This window comes from Centruroides sculpturatus, unplaced genomic scaffold, assembly GCF_000671375.1.
Source record: "Centruroides sculpturatus isolate CEXI.00-Female unplaced genomic scaffold, Cexi_2.0 scaffold384, whole genome shotgun sequence".
NCBI classification, from domain to species: Eukaryota; Metazoa; Arthropoda; class Arachnida; order Scorpiones; family Buthidae; genus Centruroides; species Centruroides sculpturatus.
The window spans coordinates 233,362-252,510 of record NW_019384605.1 but is presented as its reverse complement, the minus strand read 5'-3'; the positions used below and the strand labels follow the sequence as shown (position 1 = coordinate 252,510).

At 27.9% G+C, this 19,149-nt stretch overlaps 1 protein-coding gene across 1 annotated transcript in view; it reads right to left on the bottom strand.

The window, feature by feature from the left end:
* LOC111625146 (DNA-directed RNA polymerase III subunit RPC1-like) overlaps positions 1-19,149 on the bottom strand; it is a 68,801-nt gene that overhangs the window by 8,311 nt on the left and 41,341 nt on the right. Inside the window, 6 exon segments of the mRNA XM_023368191.1 lie at positions 394-489; positions 6,981-7,073; positions 8,119-8,201; positions 13,459-13,543; positions 15,818-15,941; positions 17,338-17,373. Coding sequence (XP_023223959.1) covers positions 394-489; positions 6,981-7,073; positions 8,119-8,201; positions 13,459-13,543; positions 15,818-15,941; positions 17,338-17,373 — 517 coding nt within the window.

Genomic DNA, 19,149 nt, shown 5'->3' with positions numbered 1-19,149 from the left:
AAATAATTGCACTAAAGGATACTCATAGAGGCTACACCGGCAAAATGAAACGTTTTTAAAGTCATCTGAGTAGCTGGTTCACCTATACTTTGTGCACAAACAGCTCCAACAGCTGTACCTAAATGAAATTTTGAATAATTAATGAAGTGTATTAGTTTCATTTACCATTATTTTTGAAATCTAAAAATAAAAATTATAACAAAATAAATATAAAAAATACAGACAAATATTTAAATTAAAACTTTCATGATAGGATACTAAAAACTTATTATTATTTTGCAACTATTCACTAACAAATAATATCAAATGACTAACAAACACATATTAAGGNTTATCACACAAGGAAGTTTATCTTTTATTGAATATATAAAAAATAATTGCACTAAAGGATACTCATAGAGGCTACACCGGCAAAATGAAACGTTTTTAAAGTCATCTGAGTAGCTGGTTCACCTATACTTTGTGCACAAACAGCTCCAACAGCTGTACCTAAATGAAATTTTGAATAATTAATGAAGTGTATTAGTTTCATTTACCATTATTTTTGAAATCTAAAAATAAAAATTATAACAAAATAAATATAAAAAATACAGACAAATATTTTTAATTATAATAAAATTTGAAGCAGCAATTTCAAATAATCTATAGTAAATATCAAAAATAAAGAAATTATTATAAAGCTAAACAACTGCCAAATTATTGGGGTAATTAATTAAACACTAAATAATTTGTCTAGAAGTAGGCAATTATGTTGCCATCTCATACTAGATTTAATAATTATAATAAATTTAATTTAATTTATTATAATTATTAAAAAAAACTCATAAATCAGGTTCATAAGCTGATATTTATATGTAGAAATTATTGTAAAATCAAAGTTTTCTTAAAATTTTATAATGATAAAATTACAATATTTTATCATTATAAAATGCAATAATTGCTGAGTTCTTAAGTCAATGTTGTCCAACTGGCAGCCTACCAATTCTATTGTTCCTTATTCAATATTTAAGTAGTGGTTGGCATTTGCATGCATTTTTAAAATCAATATTTTGTTTATATTAGAGCTACTAAACAAATTAGTATTTCAAAATGTTCTATCTGGTCTTTGAAATCTTTGATGTCTCTTGTTGTAATGAATGATGATTAACCTGATTTAGCATAAACAGTTCTAAAGACAATGTAATTTCTTATATCAATTCAATTTTCTGTTGTAAATATCATACTGATGATGTAGAGACTGTTATCAAAGCAATTACATTTAGGAACTTTGCAAATACTAAAAGCATAATAATAACACAATGCAGAATTTTGTTGTATTTAATCTCACTAGACATCTATTTGTTAGATTTATCATTAATTCTTGCATTTCCCTACACAGAATTCTAATTATAATTAGTAATCGCTGGCGACTCTGAAAACTACTAGGTTTTTAACATAGATTGCATGTCATATGTAAGAATGACCAATCACAAATTAAAAATTCAATTTCGTGAACACAAAGGCAATTTACTTTCAGAAAAGCATGACAAAGTTAGCATGTTTGATCCTGATAAATAATTTTACTGCAAACTGTGATTTGACAGAAACATTCACATGAATAGAAAAAGCATTTTGCTATAACCTAGTAAATATCTTGCTACATTAATTAATTATTCTATAAACTTTCCATAAACTATTCTTCAGATGATGTTTAGTAATTGCATTCTTATAAGTTAGTTGATAGTTTTTTGTTAAATTAAGATTAATTTCTATAAATTTAAAATTGCTAAATATGGGGGGGGGGCGTGTCAGGACGTCGAAGCTGCGAGTGACTTTTTTTGTGAACCTTACCTTAGGATAGTGAAGTGACAAATAATAGTCTGTTTGATTAATTTATTACTAAATAAGTGCAAACTAATATTATATTACTTCAATTTAAAGGAGGAAAGTAATATTTCAAAAAATAACATTATGCAAAGATCCCCAGTTAAGCGAGGAAGACCGCCACTTACAAGATCGAGAACAGAGAACAAACAAGATTATTCAGGTTCTTCAAGCTCAAAACTCATTACGGACTATGGAATACAGTTAAATAGTGATTTGCAAGAAGAAATAAGAGAGTCTAACCAGCAAAATTTATTGAGTTCAACAGGTGAGTCATCTAATATTAATTCAAATTCAGTTACAAATCTTGCAAGTCATTTTGACACTTCTACGGCACTCTTATGGTCTAAAATATCTGATTTAATAAAGGACTCTAATGATAAACTACTAGAACAAATGGTCTATATAAAAGAAGATATAGAAAACATACGTCAGGACATACGTGAGTCCAAGGAAAAACAGCTATACATGGAGAAGGAAATTAAAAATTTACAACAACAATTAGAACAACAAAAAAGTGAAAACGAACTAATGCAATTCAAAATAGATTCTTTAAATAATGATTATAATTATAAAAAAGTAATAGTATACAATTATCCTGTTGAAAAATCTATATCTACATCAGAAATATATAAGTTTATGACAAATGTACTTAATATTAATGACATATCCCAATCTGATATAATAGAAACAAACTTAATAACAAAGAAACCTAACATAGTAGTAAGAATAATATTTAATAATAAGCAAATCCGTGATAAATTCTTCTATACTTTTATTCAAAAGAAACAACTAAGAAATACATCAAATGAATGGAAAGACATGCAAATGGCACCAGAATTAACCAAAAACTCAAGATTAAGAAGGAAAAAGTTACTCCCAATTTTTTATGAATGGCGAAAACAAAAAGATCAAGTTAAACTTCGTAACGATATATTAATGATAAATCAAGAAAAAATAACATATAGTTTAAAATTGTGTAAATTGGTTTATGTAAACAACTTTCATCCTTATAGTGACCAAATAGATATGAACAGCTGATACCATGACAAACAAAAATATAATCATTATAATAGAATCATAAAAAATAATCAAATGGTTTCCATTGTAAACTGGAATGGTCAAGGAATAAAAAATAAAATGTCATCAATAGTTAAAATTTGCACTAAATACGAACCGGATATTTTAGCAATTACAGAAACTTGGATTACTTCAAATTTATATTATAATAAAAAATTTTTCAACGATTATATAATAGAAGCGATACAAGCACAGAAACCGATTGGTCCGGGTCGGCCTAGCGGAGGAGTATGCATCCTTATAAAAAAGAACTTTGGGAAAATAATTGATATAAAAAAATTCAATAATTATATGATAATTCTTATCTCACCACTGAAGACTATCTTAGAAGATAAAATTAATAAATTCATAACATTATTAATAGCATATATTCAGCCTGATGATTTAAATAATTTAAAAAATTGTTTCAAAGTATTAGAAAGCTGGATACATATTTCTCCACTCATCTTAATAATGGGAGATTTTAATGCAAGGATTGGTGAATTAACAGACTCAAAATATAAAGGAACCAATCAATGCATAACTAATAATCGTATTTCAAAAGATAAGCAAACTAATAGATTGGGAAAATATCTTATCGAGTTACTAAAAGAACACAGATTATTTTTACTGAATGGTAGAATGCAACAGGATATTCCTGCTGAACACACTTGTTTAACTAATATGGGTGCTTCGACAATAGATTTCACTATCTGTTCTGAACAACTTTTGGATTATTGTGTGGAATTTCGAATTACGAATCTTGATAGTTCAGACCACTTTCCTACAATAGCAAAATTTCGCTTGTTTCCTTCTGAGAATTTAAATAATATAGAAAATTACAACTTCAAGATAAAGTATAAACTGGATAAATATAGATCGGAAATTGATACTCGATTAAAAAATATGCCGGAAGTAACTAACTACAATTGTGAAGAAGTATATAAAACATTCATAAATACAATGAATGATTACATAATAATAAGCAAAAATAAAAAATATATGCAAAATAAAAATATAAAAATCTGGTATGATGGTGATTGTCACAAAGGAAAACTCCGAAAGCAACAAAAATTAAAAATGTATAGACAAAATCCTAATCATGAAAATTTAATTAATTATAAAAATTCCAAACGAACTTATAATAACTTAATTAATACAAAAAAGAAAAACTACCTTCGCAGAATTGAATTAAATCTGATTAATAATACTAATAATAGCAAAGTATTTTGGAATACTATCAAAAGATTTCGAACAAAAGATAATTTAGGAAGTAGTAACATTGGAATAAGTTTTGAAAACTGGAAAAAATTCTATCAAAAATTCATCATAAACAACATAAAAATTCCAACGGAAAGAAATTACTATAGTGATGAGTATTTAAATGCTGATATGACTATGAACGAATTGGAGGAAGTTATTCAAAAAACCAAGAACAATACTACCCCTGGAGACGATAATATACCATCTAAATTCTTAAAAATTCTATCAATAGAATCCAAAATAAAACTATTGAAACTATTTAATACAATGTACAAAACATTATCCTATCCTGAATCATGGAATTCAATAATAATGACGATGATATACAAAAAGGGAGACCAAATGTCTCCAGAAAATTATAGACCTATAGCTCTGTTATCTACACTCAGAAAATGTTTTACATCGATACTGGCAATAAAATTTCAACATTGGATCAAAACCTATGAGTTGGAAGCAGAATTTCAGTTTGCTTATACAAAAAATAAAGGCACCGAATCTGCAATATTTACCTTAATGATGATTATTCAAATATATTTAGTTAAAAAACATAGAAAAATATATGCCGCATTTATAGATATAACAAAGGCATTCGACTCAGTATATGTACCACTACTACAACAAAAACTTAAGGAAAATGGTGCAAGTTCCCAATTTATAGAAACAATATCATTACTATTTCAAAATTACAAAATAAAGATTAAGCAAAATAAGAATACTCTTCCACCAATAAGGCATTCACGTGGTGTACTTCAAGGAGACCCACTATCTCCATATCTATTTAATTTTTATCTGGCAGATATAGATTATCTTTTCTCTGAAGCAGATGATGGAGTAATCATAGGAAATAAAGCATTCCATTATATATTGTTTGCGGATGATCTGGTCGTGATAGCACCGACAAAAATCTCACTCCAAAGGAAAATAAACCAAATAAATTTGTATTTCAAGTCCAAATATTTAGCAATTAATCCAAGCAAAACTAAAATAATTATCTTTCGGAATAACAGTAAAATATCCATCAATGAAACAAAAATTTATCTCGAAAAAATTTTACTACAAACAGTGAATGAAATAAATTACCTAGGAGTTAATTTCGACTGGAATCTAACATTTAAATCGCATATATCTAAACTTAAAAATAAAGTTAAACAAGCAATAGATAACCTTCTATTTTTGTGCAGCAAATTAAAAACTTCAGATTTAAGAATACATATGAAACTTTACAGCTCGATTATTAATCCAATGTTATTTTACGCCAGTCCTATTTGGTGCTTGGACTATTTCTACCAACTCGAACAATTCCACATTTATTATCTACGCAGACTATTTCACATAGAAAGAACAGTACCGGGATATGCACTACGTCATGAAACTAATCGAATATGGTTATTCCCGTTTATATTAAAGCGAATTATCAAATTCTTCTACAAACTTAATTTCAAATGTGATAATAATTTAACTATTTTATACCATGAAAATATTAGACAAAGTAAACTACAAAAAAATAAACAACTATGGTATAACAAGCTGCAAACTATCTTCAATTCCTTTGGAGTATCAGTTCTATTATTTAAAGATAAAATTCAAGATTGGAAAACAGGTTATTCATTGATGTTAGAATCAGCTATAGCTCAATCTATAACAAAAGATCAGGACTCTCTTTATAGCAGTAAATATCACTCGTGGTACTTGGATATATTTGAAATACCTTCAATGCAATCATATATATGGCAATCGGTAAATTTGAACATAAAACGATTTATAATGCAACTTCGTCTAAACAAATATTCGCTGTATGTTAACAATACTTATATAAGTTTACTAACTAAATGTTTTTTATGTAATGCTGACGTTTTAACACCTTACCATTTGATATTAACATGTCCAAAGTTAAAGGAACTTCGTGAACATTATGATATAAATAGCACTTATAAATGCAACTCGCTAATAGAATTGTTAAAAAATTTTAACAATATGAGTAAAAAAGAATTATATAATATTTATAATTATTTTTGTAAAATAATAGAAACTTATAATAACAAAATAAATTAAATTAAAGAATATGTGAATATGTACGCAAGTAATAAGTGCAAATTAAATAATTAATGAAAAAATATTGTTATATTAAAGATAAATACGGACACATGAAACTACAACCCCTTGTAATAGGGAAGTAATTCCCATTAGACAATAAACTTTTTCTGAAAATTGCTAAATATATAATGTTTTATTTTCCAATTATTTCATTTAAAATATAATTGTTTAATTTATACAGTGTGTTTTTATTTGAGTTAAAGTAATGATCCGTGTATATATACTTTATTTGTAATAAAATACCTCAAGTTAAATCAAAGAATCATTAAAGATTAAACTATTTAGGACACTGTAGGGAGAATACTCAACACAGTATCCTTTTAAAGTAATTAATGATTTATAATTAATTTTAATTATAAAACTATTTTAATAAGCCTCTTTATAAATAAAATTAAAAATAATAGCTTAAAAATAACATATACATTATTTTTAAATAAGCTTGATCCATATTAATAAATGAGAACAAATCTGTAGTCTGTTACATCTTTGTTTATTTACAGCAATTTTTAAAATGAATAAAAACATTATTAATTTATATGTATATACCATATATAATTTACATCAGAATTTTTCATGAAATAAAGCAAAATGCAGTAGCTAAAATTTTAGTAATTAAATACTGCAATAGGAATATGTTATATTTTTAACTGTTGTCTTACAAATTATTAAGTTATTTAAACAGTACTTAAGTTAGTTCATACCTGGTTCTAACATTGCTCTTAAATACTTCTCCTTACATATATCAAAAAATTTTTGAAGTTGTGTTACTGTAATTCTTTCCAATTGCTTGAACACTATAACAAAAACATATAAAAATTAACATATTGTATTTCAACACAAATAAAAGCATGTTCTTATATATGAAAACTGCTTGTTTTCACATTTTTGAAAACATGTCTTGCTTTGCTTATAAGAGCATACCTCGCATATAAAAGCTTATTTTGGCTTATAATGTAAATGTACTGACATGGTAACTATTCAGTGACATCTTTGTGACATTATTAAAAATATAAAACTAAAATAAAATAAACTATGAAATTAAAATACAAAAACACTTCCAATACTCATAAAAGTTTTTAAAAATAGCAAGTTTTTTTAGACCCTTTGCAGAATATAATGCAAATTTTGTCTCATCTGTAAGAGCATGCTCTTATATACACAAAAATACAGTATGTCAAATTTTGCTTCCTTTTCAGACCATTAACTTCTATTGATGCATGTTCATTTTCTGCTGGCACATGACTTGTGGCATCATATGATGGCTTGTGATGTAATCATTGTAGTAGTGCAGAAATAAAAAAAGTAAACAATTTTTTAAAGTTTATTTTCTGGACTTCTGAAACTTTTTGTTTAGCAAGCAAATGCAATAGCCACATTATGCTTGACACACATCCTCTGAAACTTTTTTGCTCAGCAACAAAATGTGAATACCCCATTTGTCTACATTTGGAGTTGTTCTTGTGCAAATGCACAGTTTTCTCAAGCCATAGTGGGTCCAGGATATAACTAAAGAATCTGTTAGAAAACCAATATGGATTTTGAAAATATAACTAGTTAAATTATTTACACAAGTATTAGACACACAAGTCGATATGAACTATTAAATAAAAAAGTAATACTACTTAATAATACCCTGTGTAGAAAATTGAAATGATGCCCCCTTCTTGGACCATTAATTTTATTCTGGCAAGTGGCTTGTGGATTTAATTTCTTTTCTCTAAATAAACTCAGGCATAGAGAGCAATACAAAATGTATTATTTCCTACTGTTAATTATTATAATAATATGATATTGCATAATTTTATCATATACTGTATTTCTATCTTTTAGGATATCTACCTGGTTTGGGATTTTTCATTTTATCTATTCCAAATTTTCTTCTAACTTGTTCAAGTTTTTCTGCACATGAAGTGACATAATCTCTAGATATAAAATAAAGGTAAATGAATTAAATAATGTCTTATTTATATGAATAATGTTTAATGAAAATAATTTGACAACCTATAAAAATCAACATTTTTAAATAATTACAAAGATTGAAATGTTAAAAAGTAAATTTTTCCTTTCAATTAGGAAGATTCTCTGTAAATAATATACTGTATACAACAGCTAGTGTATATGCATACTTTATCTGTATGTGTTTTTTATTTTTATTTTTGATATGTGTCCAATATTTTTAATGTATGAGTAAGTTTAGTAGTAATTTATTATTCTAAAACAAATGATCACCTTAATTAATTGGGATATTTTTTTGCTACAATTAATACAATTATTAACTATAGCAAAAAAAATAACTGATTAATTATGGAGATCATTTGATTTAATATTAATACATAAGGCTTTGGAATGTTTATATTTATATATATATAAAAATCCCAAAATGATTTTACAAATAATAAATTATATATGAAGAATAATAAATAATATATATAATATTTATTATTCTTCAGGGTTATACAAAATCATTAGAATGAGGATAATTTACCAAAAATCTTTTTTAACAAGTTAACCAATTTAATATTTTGTGTATACAGTAGAATCCTGTTTTAATGAATCACTTGTGAAGCTAAAAGTTGTTCTGAGAATCCACTATATTGCAAACAACAGATTTCCCACATACCCAGGAAAATATCTGTTATTCAAAAAATTTTCATGTTTTAATCTTCTACAAATAAGAAATGCCAGTACTTAAAATTATCCAATCTCTTGAGATCTCTGTTCTTTAGTTTACAGAAAAGCATATGTTACGAGATTGCATAGCTCATTAGCACTTCATTTGACTTCACAGTTTGTTAAAAAATTTGTCCATCTCAATTTGTTTTGATGCTGCTTTTCTGCCTATTAAATACAACAATCACTTGATATTAATGTCATATATAGTCTGCTCTTTTATGCTGAAACTCATAAGGAAGGTCTTCATAAATTGGAAAGACTCAATGGCCTTGCTAAATTTCAGCACTACACTTGAACCAGCGTCAGAATGTTTCCTAGGTAGCTCCTCCTCAATCGTACATCCTATTGACTCTCTTTGTATTCCAGATGTAACAAATGCATCATTGAATTCTACAAATTCCTAGAAACACCCAAATATTAATTAAATGCAGAAAAGCACAAAGTTTACAATGGATGGGGATAAAAAATTTGTTATTTTGAGTTACAGATCTGCTAAAATGAGGTAAAATTACATTGATTTGGCAGGGCCCAGAAAAATCCATTATTCCGAGAAATCTGTTGTTTCACAATCCATTAAAATGAGATTCTACTATATATATATATACAGGCATACCTCGACTTACGCCGTTCCCGATTATACGTCGCTTGTTAAAAAAGTATATGGAAAAATAAAAATCAAGTTTAAGTCATTTTATTCGACTTTACGTCTGTCCGCCACAAATATTGAAGTCGTAATATCACTAGATAAACGTTTAAAGCACATAAAATCATATTAAAATATATACAAGTATGTACTGTATTTACAGTACACGCATTCGTAAATTTAGATTACTTTTTTTGTACTATATTAAAAACTAAAATTTATTTGTTTGTAAGCTTAAAATAGATTTTTATTAACCATATATTATTTAAAATGCTTTCCTAGTGATAAGTAGATTCGGAGACAGGTAAATTCGACTTACGTCGTTTTTCGACTTACGTCGTTTTCCTGGAACCAATTACCGACGTAAGGCGAGGTATACCTGTATATGTGTGTGTGTTGCAGTCAAAACCAGTTTTTAGTTAGGATGCGTTTTAACTAGTTGAAACTAGTTTATACTGGATGTCTTTGTTATAACTAGAATTTACTGCTAGTCAAAAATGAATTTGAGTTGAAACTAGTTTTAACTAGACAAAACTGGTTTTTACAAAATGGTTTAGGAAAAACTATTTCGACCGAGGTCAAAGTTCATTCAGCTAACACGTCATAACGCTTACAGTCTCTAATTACAATAGTAGCCAGTCAAGAAGACCCAGAAGCTGCAACTAGTAGCGAGGTTGAGGCAGAAGTTTTAAACATGAAAACGTGTACGACGGACGTTCAGTGCCGCTTTCCTGTCAGCCTAGAAGTTTGATAATGGTGTTTGGAATGTCGAGCATGATTCCACTGACTATCCAAACACCATTGTCAAACTTCTTGGCTTACAGGAAAGTGGCGCTGAACGTCTGACGTACAAGTTTTTGCGTTTGAAACGTCGGCCTCAACTTCGCTAATACCAGCTAGTGACGTAGATCCAGAATCTGTAGCTAATACGAATTGACAGACCCAAATAATAGCAGCCAGAGAAAAAGCTCATCTAAATTTGGGATAACAGGCCCAAAGAATGAAATTGGCTTTGGATTCAATACATGCTCCTGTAGAAATCAGTGATAATATAATTATACCAATCCCTAATGTCAACAGAGCAAAAGCAGATCTCCGTAATATTATCGGAGTGATTCTTCAAAAGGATGAACAAGGTTTGCATAAATTTAAAACAAAATTTGGGATACTCGATTGTGCCACTGTTTAATGTATCTAACTACGCAGTTAATTCGTTAATATTTTGAAGTCTAATTATTATGAAAAAAGTTGTTTCCTTTTTTGGGCACAATTTACCATAATTATTATTAATTAAAGATTCAATTTAAAATAAGTATGAACCTATTTGAAAACTTAAATGATCTACTTGATCAGGTCAGAATTCGACATGTCCAAAGAAAAATTCTTGCTACTAGAAAGAGTGCCAGAGACAAATGTATCTTTAAGAACTGCTGCCAGGAGAGCAGCCTTAGGAACAGGCCAAGGTTTTGTTCACTGTTTGTGTAAGAAGGCGTATATGTTGAAGATGTGCTTTTGTAAGAAAAAAGGCAACTTGTGTAACTCGAAATGCCATGATAGTTTGCCTTGCAATAACAAGTAATGTAGACTTAATTTTTATATTTATGTTCCTTTATTGAATGATTATTTTTGTATGACTTTAATTAATATTACTGTTGTTGTTTTAGAGTTAATATTGCTGACATGGCTCTGTGATTTTCCTTAAAAAATGTTCCTATGGTGTATAATTAATTTCGTATCGCTTTAATTAATTTTAATAACACAGATGTATGACCAATATTTTCAATAAATATTGTATTAAATAATACAAATGTTTTAATCCCAATCATGACTTTATTTATTTCCCCCAAACATATTTATGTAGCTAAAATTAGTTTTAACTAATGTTCAAAGTTAAAACTAGTTTTATCTAAAATCCAAACATGCACAGCAGTAAATTCTATTTATAACTAGGAAATTCTAGATGTAACAAAGACATCCAGTATAAACTATTTTCAACTAGTTAAAACGCGTCCTAACTAAAAACTGGTTTTGACTGCAACATATGTAAAAAGAAATATATTTAATATGAACTGTACACTACATAAACAAAATTAAATTACATACAAGTGATATAACAGATCAAAACTTAGAAATTGAACATATATATTGCACATTTCAGTTAAACAACTATCCCAACAGAATTATTGACAAATGGCTACACAATTATACTATAAAACAAACAATACCTAAAACACCAATAATTTGTAAAAAACTAGATTACCCACCAGTAATTTTTGAAAAAATACAAAAAATATTAACACCATACAATATTATTCTAGTCCCCACAATGAACAACAAAATCAAAATTTCCTGAAAATCAGAGAATCAATTAATAGAAAATAGATGTAATAATTTGGTTTATATTTTCACTTGGACTTGTCAACCAGATTACTACTACATAACTATGTAGATAAGTGAAACAGATAGAATGTTAAAAGTCAGAATAAGAAAACATATATGAGCTGTGAAGTATAGTTACTAGGGTTTCTCATTTCCCGGTCTTTTGCTTGTCCCGGGATTCTGAGATAAAAGTGAACTGTTTCCTGGATCCCAGAATAGAATTAATTATTTTTAAGATATACAAAATATCTCGAAATCAAACAATATAATTATTTTTCATTTTTTAAAGTAATTTAATATGTTCTGCAACCTCCAAAATCATATTAATAATGCTGTGTAAGATATGTATTAAAAATTACCTTTGAATTACATAGAAATTTTCATAAATAGAAAAAATTTATTAAAGTTTGCTGGAAACTGCATACAACAACAACAAAAATACCTTTGAATTGAGTTGAAAAATTAAGGAATAAAATGAATTTAGATCAAACTTCTAAGTTAGAAGGTAATTTTCAATATTTAAATAAAACATAATACAAAATGTTATTGTAAATTTTTATAATAAGATTTTAAAAAGCAAAGATGGTGAATATTCCAATCACTCAATCTGATTCTTATTTTACTAAAGAAAAGTCTGCTACTGAGAATGCCCTTTCTGATTCAATTGATGTGGGTGGAATCGTGTTTAATGCATTTAAGAGAAGACAGATGTTATGTGTTTTTTCACCTGTAGCCTGGACGATTTCTAGTTCCTTTTGAAGATTGTAGTACTTCTTTTGATACTTTTGTTGATGGAAGTACTGGCTTATGTAAATCCAAAAGCAGCTCGAAAAATTATTTTTAGAAAATTTACCAACATATTACACTGTTGATGGTAGAAGATGCTGTGAAAGAACAAACCTAATCCTACAAAATTTTGATAAGCTATTATGAACACAAATNATTAATTGTTTTTAGCAATTTTTAATAAATTCCATTTTAACTTTTAGTTTAAAATTATTCTAGAAACATTTCACAACAAAAACTTCGTTCTTATCTAGCTTTTATTCTTCTCGGATGTAGAAAATGAAGTAACGGTAGCCAACTACAGCTTTCCGCACTCAATATTGGCCCAACGATTCATCATACAAATACATGAAAATATGTGACATCACCGTTTGAAAATATAAAAAATTAGGCATCTTCCCCACTTACCATCTTACCCCGAATCACTATGCGTTGCAGTCAAACCAGTTTTTAGTTAGGATGCGTTTTAACTAGTTAAAACTAGTTTATACTGGATGTCTTTGTTAAAACCCGTTTTGTCTAGTTAAAACTAGAATTTACTGCTAGTCAAAAATGAATTTGAGTTAAAACTATTTTAACTAGACAAAATGGGTTTTAACAAAGACATTCAGTATAAACTAGTTTCAACTAATTAAAATGCGTTCTAACTAAAAACGGTAACATATATATATACAACTACACTTTGCTCTTGAGACTACTCTTGTTGGTCTAATTCTGACATCTTTGCAAGACTCTCCATATCTGAAATGTAATCTATAACAACTTTTGCCAGTATTCCTTGTACTCCAATATACCAAATTAATGAAATTTCATAATTGCCATTTTTGATTGTGTTCTTTCTTGTTTACAAGAGAAGCTTTATAGTGATATATCTTTTATTCTAGAAAATAAATTGGAATAATTTGAATGCTTCAAAGTGATTTCAACTCTGTCTATCAATACAATGCAGTCAAATCAATTGTCTTTCTTTGTTTGTACTTTGACTGGATAAACTATGAAACAATTTGCCTCTCTTTCTTTGGTTAAAACATTAATATACACAATATTGAGGCATTTTTCAACAAAGAAAATGAATTTCTAATGGAAATAAAATAAAAGAAACAGAGAAAAAAAAATCTTATGGAAAATATCTTCTAAACTATATACAGTCAGGTGACATGTTTTCAACGGCACTTTCAAGGTGTGGAAGTACAGAACATTTTAATTTTCGTTTTAGCAATTTTTTGCAAAATATATGCTGATGTAGGGTATATACAGCAATATGGAAATTATGATAGTTATATTTATAAATTAAATATGAAAAAATTTACTCTGCATTTCTCAAAAAATTAAATAATGAGAATAATGTAAGTTGCCATCATATTTGAAAAAGCCTAGTTATTTATTTATTTACAAAGAAATAAAAGTGATATCGCATAGACAATAAGTGCCTCCCCCAGTACAATTAGATAACATACCCAGTTAAAAATCATATAACAAATCAAAAAAAAATAAAAAAATACAAATGTGTAAATAAACATTAAAAACATTAATTATAATAAAGTATTTTTTTACAAATGGTTTTAAATTTGTGGAGATCTAGGTAAAATTTGCCCTCAAGATTTTCAATTGCTTTTTGGTGGTGATATAAAAAGGATTGAAAAGTGACATTCAAATGGCAAAATGGTGTGTAAATACAGAAATTTTGTATTGTGGTATCAGATGAGATATAAATGTGAAAGTAAAATTTATGGAAAATAAAATTTCAGTAAATCACAGCAGTATGTTTAGATTTCAAAAGCAAATACTATACTGTATTAAGTCTAGTAAACTTGTTTCTACTCCACATCTATTACCATTTTGCACAATTTATATTAACTTCATACAGTGGAACCCCGGTTAACAAACTTAATCCGTTCCGCAACTTCATTCGTTAACCGAAGCAATTTTTCCCATAGAAATTAATGCAAATGCAATTAATCCGTTCTAGTCTCCAAAATTNCTTCTTAGGTGAAGTATACTATATTATATATTGAAAAACTAGGACAGATTTTTAAAATTACTTTATTAAAAAATATTAACAATATTGGTGTATTGCTTAAAGTTTGATTAACAAATATATATTATTAAAAAAATTAATTTAATATTATAAGTGAGAGAGCTAAGCTTGGTGTAATGACACAAATTTTTTGATATTTGGTGCCATATTTGTCATTGGCAATGTTAAATCGGCATGTTCCACTGTTGACAATCTGTTTCTTTTCTTTGTTAGTATATTGCTGACTACGCTAAATCCTCTTTTGGCTAAATATGATCTTTGATATAGCCCATAAAGCCAGATATAATACTGAAATTTGCCTTTAAAGCCAAAATTTCAAAAAATTTTGAAATTTTGGCTTTAAAATTCAAAATTTCAAAAACTTTTCGAAACAATCTATCATTGAGAGCATTGCTTCTGATCTTGTTAACTGCTGTAATTACATACTGTAATGAGCAATGAAGGCAATCACTATGGTTTTTTGCAACTAAATGTTGTCTGTGAATTACACAATGCACAAAGACTACATTTGGTACCAACTTTTTCAAATATGAAATCAACCAATGGTTTTTATTATTGTCATTATTATTAAATTCTTATAACTCAATTAATTTAACTATTTGTATATCTAGTACCAGCTCTAGGCTTATCTGCATTCTGTGCAAGAAGTTTTGGCTGTCCCAGCTTGCTAATCAACATATAAATAGTGTAAATTTTGTCTTCATTTCCTCTTGTGCCCTGTGCTGCTGTTGCACAGTTTAACAGTAACACAGTCTATATCATACTTTCTATGACTTTCCAAAGTTTGATTTTTCAGTAACTTAAGCATATATAATTGTTTTCAAAATTTACTAAACTGGAACTTGATGACGGTTAATTAAATTATCTGAAAATATTTGGTCAGATAAAAAGGTCTTACTTTCTTTAAAACTGTTTATTTTAAATAGTAATAGTTTCCTATTTAATTAAAAAATTTCATTTGAAAACGTTGATTAATAATCTTTGTTTCATATAAGAAAGATCTAAATTTAAAATATTACCTGGAATTGCATTAGCTTTAGAAGAAGTAGCTGAGTGAAATTTCTTCAACCATTTTGAACAAGAATTGAAAGATATTTCGTTGGTTACATCAAAAACCAACACCAGTACAGATGGATTTTTCCACTATAAAGAAAATAATATTAAAAATAAACATTCACAGCCAGATACGAAACTTTTTCTTTGTTATTTATAAAAATTAATTTAATGCAAAATGATTAGAAATTATTTTCAAGAATTTAATATTAATTTATTGAAAGTAAAAAGTGTTTTTAACCAATAATATGTCATTATTTTTGCTTTTACAGAATTTTAATATGCTTTATATTTATTATGAATAATTTAAATTCTTAAAATTACTGAATTTAATATTTTTTCAGTTCAATTGCAGAATAATTTAATTTTTAATTCTTTAATAACTTATATAAAGATGAGTCTATATACAGTAGAGTCTCTGTAATCCACACATATTGGACAAGCAGGTGTTTACAGCAGATTGTCAGATTACTGGACATGTTGGACAGATAAGTGATGGGATATAGAAACTCTATTGTACACGAGTTAAATAAAATTTATATTTTCTCTGTGTTGAAACCATGTCCTTCTTTATATAACAACAATAATATAATATTCAAAAAAATAAAAATTATGATACCAAAAAATAAAATTTCTATCATTTTACTGGTAATTTTTTAATGAATTCAATAAGATCTTAATAATTTGTTGTAATTTGATAATGCTTGTTCTCTTATTACGTAAAACTTTGCAGTTAATTTACTGTTACACTGAAAGATATTTCTGTAAATTAAAAGTTACTCAGATTTAATAATTAAAACATATTAATAATTGTGGCTTCAGTGAAAATATAGTTTATTGCATGTAGAAATTTATGAATTCTAAAATTGATTTTTTAGTTTTTACCAAATAGTGCATTTAATTAAAAGTTTTAGACATCATTAAGATTAGTGAAAGAAATAAGTTGGCACTATCAGGCAGTTTGCTTATATTCAAATGTAGCTTAGATAGTAAAGCAAGTTGCAGATGTTTTAGCTTAAGTCTATTATGAAGAAAGTACAGGTATACCTCGCCTTACGTCGGTAATTGGTTCCAGGAGAACGACTTAAGTCGAAAAACGATGTAAGCCGAATTTACTTGTCTCCAAATCTACTTGTCACTAGGCTAAACCATAAATTGCCAATTCCGGTTCTGTATTTTATTTATTAATGCATTTTTAATAATGTATGGTTAATAAGGATCTATTTTATGCTTACAAACAAATAAATTTTAGTTTTTAATATAGTACAGAAAAAAAGTAATCTAAATTTATGAATGCATGTACTGTAAATACAGTACATACTTGTAAATGTATATATTTTAATATGATTTTATGTGCTTTAAACATTTTTCTAGTGATATTACGACTTCAATATTTGTGGCAGACAGATGTAAAGTCAAATAAAATGACTTAAACTTGATTTTTATTTTTCCATATACTTTTTTGACAACCGACGTATAATCGGGAACGACGTAACTCGAAACGACGTAAGTCAAGGTATACCTGTATAATAAAATTTCTTTATTAAATGTAATAAAATTTGATAATTTTGTTTATTATTATTATTATTATTATTACCATATATATTTTCAAAACCATTTTAAAAAATGAATAAGACATTAATATTTTTAAGATTTATCTAACAATACTTTAGCATGCAGTTTTAACTAAAAGATCTTTCTGCATAAATTACTAAAAACACAATTTTAACAAAAGCAACATTTTTATTAAAATTAGCCATAAAATAATGCAAAAATACACATAAAAGGTATTTTTCCCTAGCTATTTAGACTTCCTCACTTTTAAATCAAACAAAATGGACTTTTCAAAGAATAATGTTCCAATTTAAAGTTTAAATATCAGCAATATGAAAACGTTAACATCTTGTTGCTGGTATTTAAACTTTAATATTAATATAAATTTTTGAAAACATTTAAGCAGCATGGGGATCCTCAGCCCTCCAGGGATCTTTGGTATTATGAAGTCCTTCAGAGTCTAGTTACACTGCTGCATGTTAGCATACATTCATCAGCAACTATAGTGTAGACCAGTGATTCTCAAATGTTTTGAGTCACTGCCCTTTGCTTCCATAAACTTACACCCAATGTCCCCAACCCATTTTTACTTGTGAGAAAGGCCTGGAAATATTCTTAGAAAAGGTTTCTATGACTCTCACAATTTGTGTCCTTACTTACATTGTTGTCAATATCTGGAAACCATTAAATGCAAAGTTTCTTCTTACTTGTTTTAACAGAGGAAAGGGAAAGGTTGTCAATGACTCAAACCCTTGCATATGGCCACTGTTTGGTCCTGCCTCCAGTGCCCCCTTGCTTCTTTTTGCTCTCATAGATTTACTCCCTGGGATGGGTGCTACTGCAGGCCCCCAAAGGTGATAGTGCCTACTTTGGGAATCACTGATGTAGACAGTCCTTATGATACTATAGTTGCTGGTGACTTTTGTATTTTGTGTGTTGTTTATCTCATTTCACTTATCATTGTTAAGGATAAATATAAGAAAGATATAAGTTATCTTTCAATAGGAACCATAGCATTCTTCAAATTTTTTTTTTTATAAATCTAAGTGTTCTTTATTTCTAAAACTTCTCCACTAACCATCTCCACTGACTTCTTGTTTTCTAAAATTGTTTATTTCTCAATGCATTTTAATATATTGGGTTGAGTCATAAATAAGTTCCGTTAGCAAGTAGGTGTAAATGACTGTCGAATACTTGCCAGATGTTGTGTTGCTTCAACTGAGTTTTATTAGTGGCTATTAGCAAATAGTCCATAAATGTAAATTTTAACACTGAAGTGTCAATAATGTAATGAAAAATTGTTTCTGAATTCATTTAAAATGGAACATTTGAAAGTGCATGTACGCCATATCATGTTGTGGGAGTTTAAACTCGGCAATAATGCTACAGAAACAGCAAAAAAGATTTGCAATGTCTACGGCAATGGTGTAATTTCAGACAGAACAGTTCGAAAGTGGTTTACAAAATTTCGTTCTGGTGATTTCTCCTTAAAAGATGATGAAAGACCAGGCCGCTCCTCAGACTTCGATGATGATGTTTTAAAGGTCTTGATTGAGCAGAATCCACGGCAAACGACGAGGGAGTTAGCAGAGAAGCTGCACAGATCCCAATCAACTATCAATTGTCACCTCCAAAAGCTAGGAAAATTAAGCAAGCTGGGAGTTTGGGTTCCACATAACCTCAGTGAATGGAATAAGGCTGACAGAAGGTCGATAGCTGCTACCTTGCTTTCTTGGCAAAAAGA